At 40.2% G+C, this 13,051-nt stretch overlaps 1 protein-coding gene across 2 annotated transcripts in view; it reads right to left on the bottom strand.

Moving 5' to 3' along the window:
• Window positions 1-9,397, bottom strand: part of pcsk7 (proprotein convertase subtilisin/kexin type 7) — a 17,416-nt gene extending 8,019 nt beyond the window's left edge. Inside the window, exons 1-11 of one of the 2 annotated variants that reach the window (XM_027142772.2) lie at window positions 9,243-9,397; window positions 6,991-7,444; window positions 6,548-6,682; window positions 6,298-6,463; window positions 5,990-6,080; window positions 5,360-5,414; window positions 3,062-3,200; window positions 2,834-2,934; window positions 1,537-1,704; window positions 457-561; window positions 273-375 (exon numbers count right to left, since the gene is read on the bottom strand). In XM_027142772.2, the coding sequence (XP_026998573.1) occupies window positions 273-375; window positions 457-561; window positions 1,537-1,704; window positions 2,834-2,934; window positions 3,062-3,200; window positions 5,360-5,414; window positions 5,990-6,080; window positions 6,298-6,463; window positions 6,548-6,682; window positions 6,991-7,392 (1,465 nt within the window). In that variant the 5' untranslated portion in view covers window positions 7,393-7,444; window positions 9,243-9,397. The remainder of the gene's footprint in view (window positions 1-272; window positions 376-456; window positions 562-1,536; window positions 1,705-2,833; window positions 2,935-3,061; window positions 3,201-5,359; window positions 5,415-5,989; window positions 6,081-6,297; window positions 6,464-6,547; window positions 6,683-6,990; window positions 7,445-9,242) is intronic. The other variant, XM_027142773.2, reaches the window with a different exon arrangement.
• Between the last annotated feature and the right edge of the window lie 3,654 nt (window positions 9,398-13,051).

The raw sequence follows: 13,051 nt of genomic DNA on the forward strand, positions 1-13,051 counted from the left end.
TGAAGAATGTTTTCCGGGCCGAATGACTGCTCTGTAAGACGCTTTTGTTGCTGCTGGATGTAAAAGGAACATTTTGTAAACACAAAGAATTACTTTTACGAGCAAACACAGACCTCACACAGAGATCACTGGTTTGGAGGTTCGTTTTTTTATTTTTTTTATTTCTCGGTCTCTAACAGTTAAGGTGCTGGATGTCACTTGATCGTTTTTTTTTTAAATCTGTACTGTACCAGTGCTCTTCATGTTCATGTTCACGTTTACACGGGTCTTACCGTTCCAGTTGAGGATGAGTTTGTTCGGATAGGCAGGGATGGTCTCTCCTTCTCTTAAAACCGGGCTCTGATAAGACGCCAGGAGTGGCACGGTCTCCCAGACCTGCGCACACAAACATGCTCACACTTACTTCTCAGGCTCATGTACAGCGCTGAACGTAAGAGCACGGATGAGAAGATGTACCTTAGCAGCGTTGACCAGTCTCCAGGCATTGAGCAGGCCGAACCCATGCTTGTGACTGTGATGGAAGCCGGCGCCGTTGGTCTCCCAATCTACATCAGTGTCATACTACACACACACACACACACACACACACACACACACACACACACACACACACACACACACACACACACACACACACACACGGAAAAAAGTGTATACACGAAGTCTATACGAAATCCATGGACCTTTGTGTCATGAACTGAATCCTACTAAACAACTGAATAAAATATACTCATTCATTTTCTACCGCTTATCCAAACTTCTCGGGTCATGGGGAGCCTGTGCCTCTCTCAGGCATCATTGGGTGTCAAGGCGATAAAATATATCATGAAATAAAATATTTAACATAATATATAACAAAGATAAGGATATGACGTCCTATTCGTTAGAAAATGTCTAAATCTCCTGCTTATTCTTGTTACCTTGTCAAATATATCCTTAAAAGACATCACCGAGTAACACATTCGTCTGATGCCACTGAAAGCAGAACAGTTCAATAAAATATGCTTTCGAGGACGTCTGCACGGTGCCTGTTCGCCTCGTTAATAAAGACCCGGCCTTCTGACAAAGAACTCGACGCGGCTAGAGATCTTCACGACGGTATTGTAGAGATAGGTCGCACTTTTAAGTGTTCCTGTTTTCATTACTGCCTTATTATACGGCGTGAGAATGTCACCCAGCCCTGTATTTAACCCGGGTTCTTGCCCTCGTCTTTATACAAATGTTCCAGACTGTATTGTGTTTAGTCTTTAACATGAAGCTGAATGAATTAGGGTTAGGCTGCATTTTTGCGTCAATTAAGAAGAATGTCTAAAGAAAGATAACTGACTTGTCCTGCGTTAATAATATACGTAATCGTACTTCATTTATTTTTTTATAGAGATGAATGCCTGTGAGTTCCTAAACCTGTGTAAGAACTGGATTTATCATGTACTGCATGTAATGGGGCAGTTAAAAGGCAACTGATGCACTAGTGCGGTTTAGACAGCTGAGCTGCCCACACACGCTGGACATGTGTGTTTGTAACGCAGGTCATACCTGTGTAGCCGTGTACGTGATGATGTGCTGAACGTCCCGCCATGTTAAACAGGGTCGCACCTGCAGCATCAGTGCCACCATGCCTGCTGCTAACGGAGCTGCTGCTGATGTACCCGTGTGACCTTCGGTACAACCCGTGCCCTCCTGGAGCGACCAGTCTGATGTCACCTACACACAGAGAAATTCACTGAAATTCACTGTATACACGATCTTAATCACGATTGGTCAGAATTTGCTAAACATATGAAGCGAGTTCACAGAGACGTCTATAGACTGCTTGTTAACAGACATAAAGCTCGGACGGAGTAAAATAACCAAACCCGGTAGCAACACACTGGAATACAAGACACAATGATAGAAAGCTAAAGATATAAAAGGCGGCTCGCGCGTTTGCCTTCCGGACTATAAAGACTTAACTGGAATTTTTCTAGAAGTCACGTACTGATTGATATTTTTATATTTAATACGACGCATTCCCGAATCGGATCTCTTCGAGGTACCGGAAAAACATCCTAAGTGTTGAGGGAGCTGAGAAACAGAGCATGAAACTCTGTTCTCGTTATTGAACGGTGGTAGAAAGGCAATGTGACTAACTGCGAGCACTTTCTTTTGAGTCTGGTTGAGGTTTTGGATGGCTATAATGGCTAAAACACAGCTGAGGTTGGGGGTTAGCGCTGCCAAAACCATGTCGCTATGGACACGGGGGTAAATAATGCCAAACAGAGCTGCAGGCTTTTTCAAAGTCTTCTTCAAATGTTCTCCCCACACGCTCCTTGGCTAGAACTTTTCTTTAACAATCCTGCCTTGTTCTAAGAGTCTATAGGTTTTTAAGACAGCCTGCATTGTAACGTATCACCGTTACTGTATACATCTACTGTATACAGTCAGAGTGCACAGAGCTATGGATAAAGAGTGGAGCGGTCATACAAACCGGCGGCGTGTGTCACGACCTGGATGATATGCAGAAATCATATCTTACAGGCAGCACGAAAATGTCTCTGGTTTGTTTACGACGGATCTTCCGTAATTACACCGTTCGCCATAAAACTTTAGAAATGATAGTAAATAAGGATGTCAGTGCTGTTTACCTACAGGTTTATCCAGTTACTCGGCTTAACCGGTTTACCTTTCGACTGTAGCTTACTTCCGTTACAGATCAGGGAGGATTAAAGCGCAGACTGATGATGTTGTTAAATGGCTAAACGGAGGTCTTTTTAGTTACTCGGTATCCTTTGTTTGTTTGTTTTTTTTTTTAAATTGTGTGTATCTCAGAAACCATTACAGGATTCAGACTCACGATGCTGCGCAGTTGTCTTCCTCCACTGCTGAAAGTCACAGCCAGCATGGATGCACACTCTTCTGCATAGAACGGCATCTTCCCGTTCTCGTCTACCGCACCTAACACACACACACACACACACACACATATGTATATAACATGACCTACTATAACAAATCATGAGTTCCTTAGGTTTTAAATATGAAAATGAAATATTGATTTGCATCTTTATTTCATCATGTTTACCAATGGTGACCGTGTAGATAGAGTTAGCGTAGCCGTCGTAGTTGCAGTTGTCGTTAAACAAGCCTCCGTTGCCGCTGGCGACGACGAAGATACTCCCGAAGCCTCTTCTACCAGCTAGAACTCCATGTTTTAGTGCTGCCTGTTAAGATATTTATTAAAACCAAGATTACAGATGAACAGACCCAGTGAGAGTTTATAGTCCAGTACAATACCTGTTATCAGAGCTAAACTAAAACCAAACAGTGCAGCAGTACGTTGTAGCTAATACATATGTTTTACTCGATACTCCTGTGTAAGACAGATAAACGTGCGGTATCCAACTTTCCAGAACATTGTTCCTTTCATCTGATTCGGGAAACGTCTCTCTCCGGGGAGCCGATTCCTCTCGTGCACTCGGCCACAATGCTAAAAATAAGTTCTTTAACAGGTTTCTGGTTTTCCTATTTCTCAAAATATGTCCTGCTCTGCACTCATAACTCTGGACGCTTTGGACGGTGATCTTCCTTATCGTTGTTTTTTTTTTTTTTTTTTTTTGCTCATCTGTTTTCCAGACACTTTTAAGTTTTGAGAGTCAGTTTTGGGTTTCAGAAGAATTACAGATTCAACATGCAAATACAGGTTAAAACTCAGCCGGGGCTAAAACTCAAACTTCATATTACAAATCTTTACATTAACAGGGGACAAACCCCAAGAGCTCTGTAATTCTTTTTGTGCAAAGTACAACGGCTACTGTGATTCGGTTCGACGGCCCGCTGAGACGCGCTGAGACGCGCTGAAATAACCGTTACTAAACGCTTTCCATAACGCATGCCAAGTCTGTGAAGGGGGACGTAGCAGGAAATGCTGCCTAGTGACTTTTGAATAATTAATGACGTGCTAACTATGAACGTCTGCATGAACCTTAAGCACGGGCTACGTCGAATTCGTGATCTTTTACTTAAATCTCTTTGAAATAAATAAATAAATAAAAACAGCAGCTTACGTGACTCAATAATGCTCAACCCTGAGCTGTGTTTTTGATTAAGACAAACACTCGTGCTGATGAGGCAAAAAATAAACCGGATCAGATTTCATGCGGAAACATGATAGAAAAGTAGAGGGAAATGATTTCAACTGAGAAATCTAATCTAAACCTTTATTTTATTTTATTTTCTCCCTGTGTGTTAAATGGCATGGGTTCTAACCGCTGACCGTAAAAACATCTGGACTGGATACGATTTCTTTGTAACTGAGTGGATGGAAAGCTGAATATTTGGATCCAAAAATTCTTGACTGACAGGAATTCTATCCTTCGTGAAGAAGTCAAATCCCAGTGCATATTATTCCCCTTGTGCAGGAAAGCCAGCAACAATGAAACTAAACTTTTGACTATATTGAATTAGCTTGCGTTACAGAACCTGGAGCTTTCACATCTACAGTACAGACATAACCACGAACACTCCTGTTTCAGAGAGGCCCAACAACAGGCCGTTTATTCCCGTTGTCCGTCTCCAAATATGCAATAATCTCTTTTTATAAATAAAAAGAAATACCAATAAATTAGACATGCAAATGCACACACATCAACATGCATTAATAAATGTCAATGATTTAATAAACACTTACATTTCAAACACTATCCTGCTTGGAGAAGCTCCATGTGAAATCTGCTATATAAATGTGTGCTTGCACTAATAGAAAACTTCAGGATTCAGAAGTCTGGCCAGAAAAGTGTAAAAACCCCAAAATCAAGCGGTCTGTAGCAACTGTGTTCTGATACAAATCCTGTACTAAGTAAAGAATAAAACATTTTTTTTATTCCCTAGACAAGGAGACTTTTTAAATCTGTTTCTAATGAATGGTTTGTAACATCGAACATCTTAATGTGAATCTGTAGCCGTACAAATCCCTGCTTAGAGTAGAGTTTATACTACCATAACATGTACTACCAAGGTACAGTTTAATGATGGTGCCCCCTGCAGGAGAAAGAGGCAAATGCAAGAGGAACCGCATGGCAGTTAAATAGAATAGAATAGAATCCTTTATTATCGCTACATATACATTACAGCACAGTGGAATTCTTTCCTTCACATACCCCAACTGAGGAGGAGGTTGGGGTCAGAGTGCAGGGGCAGCTATGATACAGCGCCCCTGGATCTGGGAGGGTTGAGGGCCTTGCTTAAGGGCCCAGCAGTGGCAGCTTGGCTGTGCTGGGCCTTGAACCCCGATCCACCGATCAACAACCCAGAGCCTTAACCAGTTGAGCCACCACTGCCCCAAATGATGCTACGTATACACAACAGGAGCTGTAGCACAGACCTGGCCTAGGGGGTGTGGTCCATCGACAGTCCGTCCGTCGTCATCCGGTCCCCAGCTACAACGAAAATGACATATGGTGGGTAACAATAAGTGGATACTGACGTGGTACAGGGTATCGTTCTTCTGCTAACTGTCTTGTATTTCCTCCTCATTAACATCCAAACACCGTATCGTTTTACACTGTACACCTTTGGCACAGAAGTGTTGTTTTGTATCCTGGCAGAAAAAGCAGTGATGTCCTCGCATCTAAATTACCAGTGTAAAACGTTCCTCTATCCAGGGTTAAAAGCAGGGATTACAACGATGATAAATTGGTGTTAAGTGCAGCCTGGAAAGCCCTTTTGTTTATGTCTCGGTTATCGATGTTTAAACGATTCAAACAGACCCGGTGTTAATATTCTCGCAAGTAACTAACAGATTGCTACACAACGACCGCATATGCGGTACGATGCTGACTAAAGTAATAACCTGCTACTCCAAATAAATAACAAGAAGCAGTTCTCAAACTGTGAGTCATTTCAGAATAGCAGATTGTCCTGTAATTCATTCATGTTGTCCTGTAACATCGTTCACAGGAACTGCAAAACCTTTACATTAAGAAGTATACGATTAAAAAAAAAAAAAAAGTACCTGCAGCTGTAAACATCATTGACCTGGTAATGTTTATTAAAAGCCACGGCCTCCATGCTGTCGGTGAGCGGACCGTCCAGAACTCTGATACCTGAAAAGGAAGCGTCATATTTGAGCAGTTCATAGGCATCAGGAACAGTAAAATCAACACGACTCTAAGAGTTCTCTATATTTTTTACAGTACATAATTTGTTAAAGGTGAAAGTATGCTCAAGGCAAAACATGTAATCAGGGTGTGTCCATGCAGGGTGTGTGCACACGAACACGTGGTATAAGCACACGTACACCTGGCATGTGACACTACTGACCCGCCACCTTGCTGCCATAGGCGACTCCCACGGCGCAGAAGCTGTTGTTAGGCACTGCAGCGATCTCGCCTGCACATCGTGTACCGTGGTGGTTATCGCTGTGCGAGTCTGGGTGTGGCATCGGATCTGGATCATTTGAATTCAGATCGTAGCTGCCTTCCGGAGACTGAAACAAAGGCGCGATTTGATGAAAGAACATTTAGTTAGCTCAACAAGAGATGACAGAAAAAGAGAATGCTGATGTGCTCACATAGTTGGGCTGAATGTCCTCTAGTGTGTGCTGCAAGCCGTCATCCACTACGACCACAGTGACGCCCGCACCGGTGATGTTATGCTCCCACACGCCGGTCACGTTGATGTCCATGCCCTGCCTCATGTCATTGTGCTGTAGAAGAGAAACACAGGACTACAGAATGACTGCAGAAGTGATGATTTTAGTCCTCTTTGGCATGGAGCTCAGACCATGTTTCACACAGCAGTCGCTGTATTCACACAGCATTCACACACACTTACACAGCAAAGATTCAGCCGTCACTCTGTAACATTCACAAGGAAGCTACTTTGAATTTGTGCAGCATACATTCACAAAACATTCAGACACTATTTGCACTGCTTTTACACCACACTCACACTATATACATGCATCATACAAGACATACTGACACTGCACTTTATTTCCCTACTTAAACTCACCAAATGCCACTGGCTCGGATATTTGGGATCGTTGAAGGTCAAGCTCCTCTTGGACCTGCGCAGAATGTTCTCCTGCGAGTGCCAGACCACATGAGGATGACTGTCCAGTGTCTGGCCAGCTGCTCTATCTTGCTCGTCCTTGTCTGTCACCTGGCAGAGCAGGTAATGGCCATGGAGTTGCCCGATCTGCCCGTGGCTTTCGAGACCAGCCTCTAGTGCCACGCGTTTAGCCAGCTCGTCCAGGGAGTTTTCATGTGGCACAGATCTGTGGTTCAGCTGCACTACCCACGAGCGCCCAGGTTCACAGGACAGAGTTGCAAATTCAAGTAAGCAAAAAGACTGCAGAGGGAGCGTTGTCAGGAACAGCAGGGCAATGAAAAGGGGGAAGGGGGGTGATGCCATAGCATCAACAGGTGCCACTTTCAATGCAGCTGCACCACATTAGCCCCAAGCCCTGAAACAGAATGGAAAAAAACAAAGTGTCTGCGGTTTGCTGGTGACAGTAATGATTATTTTCCCACAACAGCTCATCTTAAAGTGTTTCAATTCCTTTTACCATTTAGAGTTCTATGTTATTTCCTGTCATCTCACACACAGCTATAAAACTGGTTATCCCTCACCAGCCTCTTTTTTCTTCTCTCTTTCACTTTAAGTTATAAGAATGGCATGTGACTGAGCTACTTCCAGATCCATAGACTTACTTAACAGTTAAAGGACGGTGACAGTGTGTGAAATATAAAACTGTGTGGTTTCAAGAAATTGCGTGGTGTGTGGTTACAGGAAATAATGATCAGCAGTGAGGTGGTGTGATGTCACCTTTGAGTTACTATCCTTCCTGAAGTTGATTATTTTCCTATGTGTCATGTGTTTTTTCCTATGTGACATTTCAAAATGTTTTATTCTTTGTAAATGGGAGTGATCTGGCAACCGTTACAATTTTTGGTTTATTAACAAACATCACATTTTTCATATCTAATTATAGCTACTTTTAATGGTGTGGAAACATCAACATCACTTAGAACATCACTTAGAACATCACATTCCTTTGTTTTCCCCCTTTTTTTTAAATGAAACAGAAAAATTGTCAACTCAAAGACATTCTCTGTCCTGGAGATGTCCAAAAACTTTCCTACTGCTTCACAGCACTGACACCGGAGACTCCTTCTATGAAAACTTAAGTAAACATCTTTACATTTATGTCCATATTATTCAGAACGACTTACTTTTATCTCATTTATACAACTAAGTTGAGTTAAGGGCCTTGCTCAAGGGCCCAGGAATGGCAGCTTCGAACCTTAACCACTGAGCTTAACATCATCGTTGTTGCATAACAGGGATTTTTAATTAAATAATTAAATAAATAAAAAAAGTTGTTGATCAGCCTGTGAAGAACAGTATGTGAAGAACAGTATGTGAAGAACCCGTCATATGGTGTTCTTATATTTTATTGTCTATTGTTGTAAAACTGGAAAGCACATTGTGTTCCTTTTGGTTGTTGTGAGGTGCTCTATAAATAAAATTTGATTGATTGATTGATCGATATCCCTGTGTACGTTGTTGCTATAGAAACGATCACGTATTCTTGTATCTTGTTATTCTGGTAGCTTCTGACCAATCAGAACAGAGAATTTAACAATTCTTTAAACAGTAATTTAATCACGGTTTATCCAGTGGGTTTATTTATAAATAATTGTCTTGCAATTAAAATATTTGTTATTTTTGTCACTCAAATAAATAAATAAATAAATAAATAAATAAATAAATAAATAAATAAATAAATAGTAACTGTCCCCCCCCCCAGAAATCATCACAGTGTTCCTCGAAAAAAGATAGTTTGTCTAATTGCTGTTAACTAACTAATATTCGTGGTTATTACACGATGTTTATGTTACAGTTAACTTTCTGACACGCCCAAAAAGTCCACAGTAAAAAAGTTACACGACACGAAAATAAGCAAATTAACCAGCACGAACATACAAAATGAAATTAACCCTTAACCACAAAAATAAAAAGACAACAAAGACAAACAGACGCAGTAATAACATCTCAAACCACACAGAACGTGTCCGGGTTGTTGTTGTTGTTTTTCCTGCTAATTACCCCGTGCTTTTGTAGCACGAAGCTAACCTGCTAACTTGCTCATTCTAGTTAGCTGTCAAATTCTGACCTGCTCTCATTTTACATTCGAATACAAAACAACCGCGGAATTAAACACTAAAACATGATAACCACGATGACTATAATCGCCTTACCTTCAAATCGACTTCATGCGAAGTTTATGGTTCCACATTATTTTACAAATAAACCACTTTCACTGCACTCGTCCATGTTACCTTGACAGCTTGGCTGTTTATTTCCGCGTGCTTTTCCGTTGCGTCATATCCGGTGTAAAGATGGCGAGGGTGACAAGATGGAGCTGAGGGAGAATTAATAAAGAAAACAAAACAAATACAAAACACTTTTGCACGTTGTTCTGTGTAGAAGTTTCTCTTTTTAGTTGCGTTCCCAACAATAAACAAACGCATTTTTGAATGGATATTAAACATATTTACTTCATAATGAACGTCACATAATGAATTTATTTATAAAATAAATACAACATTAATATTCATGCTAATAAACAACTATAAACAGCTCCTATGTTTTACTGTTTCTTTTGACAGTATTCACTAGCTAAATTTTAATATATCTAAATAATGCACGATAATGTTGGCAATGTAAAACAGTTTTGCAAAAATATTTGTTTCTCTGAATGAAATGAAATCGCCCCATTATGGTTTAGTAATAATGCATTAAATGTAAACATATCTACCGTGAAACATATCCGATATATTTATATCGAAATATTTGCGATTCGATTTTCAATTCAATTTATTTTTATAGTGCATTTAACAATTCACGTTGTCTCAAAGCAGCTTTACAGAATTATAGAAACAGAATAACATTTTAAATAAAAAAAGTTGAAAATTAAGTCACTATTTATCTCTAACATCTATATCCCTAATGAGCAAACCGAAGGTGACGGCGGTAAGGAAAAACTCACTGAGATGTTAGAATCAGAATTAGGTTTATTGGCCAAGTGTTTTGACACACACAAGGAATTTGGTTCCAGATGTTTGTGACTCTCAAATGTACAGATATAAATAACACTATACATTTTGCTTGGACTGTACAAGACAATACAGACAAGACAAGACAAAACAGACTATACGTGACAACACAGACAATGTGAGACAATACAGACAGTATGAGAATTAAACAGGAATACAGAGTATAAGGAAGAAACATTGAGAGGAACCAGACTCAGAAGTGAACCTCATCCTTATTTGGGTGACACTGGACAGTAAATAATATAAATATAAATAATGCCCTTTCTAAAACAGTTTGTAGTCGAGTGGAATTGAGCAACAGGTCAGCGCAATTTCCGAGTCCACCACAGACCCAACACTGATTCCTTCCTGCCACAACAACCCCATGAGTCCCATGCTGGCCATGCAGATTGATTTATTGGTTGTATCACGATGATGTCAGATTGCTAGCACTGATACAAGGTTATTTAATTGTTTTCTGCTACCCTGTGGTCCCCATGTCCAAGAGCAGAGACATAATCCGGACATGGAGCATCCGTTTAAAAGCAACCAGCCATTCATATGGCAGAGGAGTCGCTTGTTATAAAACATTACAGCATCCAGGAGAATGCTACCGATATGTGGCAGATAAATGTACAGAATCTACAGAATGACTGTCCAGGCATTTTGAAATGATTGATGATTCAGAGGAAGGGTTGCTAGAGAGAGAAGTCCACTCAAAAACAGATAGGAGGTGGATATAACTTCTACTTCATGTCAGTGTTACATAAATGAAAAGATGCTCCAAGTCTATATGAAAGAAGTGAACGTTTTCATGCGTATACCAAGTGTGTATTGGGCCTGGAGCTGTTGTTGTAATGAGCAAGTGATCTGTCAAAGTTAAAGTTGTTAGAATTGGAGGTTTCATTATGAGTCTAGGAAGTTAGGCGACTATCAAATTAATGTAGTAAGGGCATTATTGGAAATTCAAATGACTATGTGGAAAATTCATTTGTCTTCAGGCAAACCTGGGCAGTGGAGTGTGAAAAGCTGAAAGAGAAAACAGGCAATGTGGAAAAGAGGCTTGGAGTGCTGCACTAAAGGATGGAGCAAGTCCACTACTGCAGGCTTAGCGAACCATATTTAAACTGATGAAGCATTTCGTGGCATGTGGATGAGAGATGCTGCAAGATGTATCCAAATATCCTGGTTCTGTCTTTTTTTTTTTTTGTCTTTTCCACAGAAATGAATGAAAACACACATACACACAACTGACACATTTATCAGCTCTCTGCAATATTTTATCAAAATGATTTTGATTTTCTGCCGCTGTCTTAGATGTAATACATCTCAGCGCAGCCAGTGGAGTCAACAATCGAAGAGGAATTAGTCTCTAAACATAAGGTGCCTGAGGTAAAAAACATAAAATAAAGTTTATTCTCAAAAGAACATTTATGATTTGTATTATGAATTTGTAATTATTTAAAAGAGCTAAAGTGAATTTTAAGATTACAGCTCTTATTAATTTATGAAATAAAAGTATAGAAATGTACAGTATATACGATTTTTTATATTTGTATACAGTAATGTTTATTTAAAAGCATTGTAAATCTTTAAATATAAAGAGCAAAGTAAAAGATATAAAAAGAAATAGACAAAGGGAAATTAAGAATATCGGAAGTTCATAACATCCAAGACACTTCCTAGAACTGATTGAACTGTAAAAGTAATAATAAAAAAAAAGCTAATATAATTCCTGTAGAGATTAAATAAATGTTATTTGATTAGTTGTTAAAAAAAGGATCAATAAAGTTCAGGTTTCTAGAGAGAGAATTCCAGAGTCTTGTAACTTGAAGCTGACGCCTCTTGCTTTAGCAGGGTTTCTGGAATGACCAACCAAATGGTGTTTGATAACCTGAGTAATCTATCCGGAAGATATCTAATGACCTTTTTCCCTGTGGGAAGAGCAAGAGCATAAAGTCATTTGAAAATTCATAACTGAATCTTAAAATCGATTATAAAAGAATATGGAGACCCTCAAAGGGATTTAAGAGCTGGTGTAATATAATCCCAGTGTGTGTGTGTGTGTGTGTGTGTGTGTGTGTGTGTGTGTGTGTGTGTGTGTGTGTGTGTGTGTGTGTGTGTGTGTAAGAGAGAGAGAGAGAGAGAGAGAGAGAGAGAGAGAGAGAACTCTGGCATCATCATCATCATCATAGTGAATGTGTTGTAAATGAGCAATAATGCTCTTGGAATGTGTCACGTTCGCCTCACACCTCCAGGGTTGGGGGTTCGATTCCCGCCTCCGCCTTGTGTGTGTGGAGTTTGCATGTTCTCCCGTGCCTCGGGGGTTTCCTTCGGGTACTCCGGTTTCCTCCCCCGGTCCAAAGACATGCATGGTAGGTTGATTGGTATCTCTGGAAAATTGTCTGGAGTGTGTGAGTGTGTGAGTGAATGAGAGTGTGTGTGCCCTGCGATGGGTTGGCACTCTGTCCAGGGTGTATCCTGCCTCGATGCCCGATGACGCCTGAGATATACTGTAGGCACAGGCTCCCCGTGACCCGAGTAGTTTGGATAAGCAGTAGAAAATGAATGAATATGAAAATAAATAGAAATAATAATAATAATAATAATAATAATAATAATAATAATAATAATAATAATAAAATTAATAAGATGCTGTATTAGCCTACTGATGGTGTTTGCATGATCTTTATGTTCTTCTGGGGTTTCTGTTGAGTTACTGGTTTCCTCCTCTGGTCCACAAACATGAAATTATAGGCTGACTGGCATCTCTAGATTGACTGTAGTGTGTGAATGGGTGTGTGTATATGTGTGTGTGTGAATGGGTGTGTGGATGGGTGTGTGTATATGTGTGTGAATGGGTGTGTATATGGATGTACATACAGTATGAGGTGAGCATAGTGTGTGAATGGGTGTTTATATGGCTGTATATATGACTGTGTGAATGGGTGTGTAAAAGCTGTGTTTGTGTA

The sequence above is a fragment of the Tachysurus fulvidraco genome, chromosome 22, assembly GCF_022655615.1.
Source record: "Tachysurus fulvidraco isolate hzauxx_2018 chromosome 22, HZAU_PFXX_2.0, whole genome shotgun sequence".
In the NCBI taxonomy this organism is placed as follows: Eukaryota; Metazoa; Chordata; class Actinopteri; order Siluriformes; family Bagridae; genus Tachysurus; species Tachysurus fulvidraco.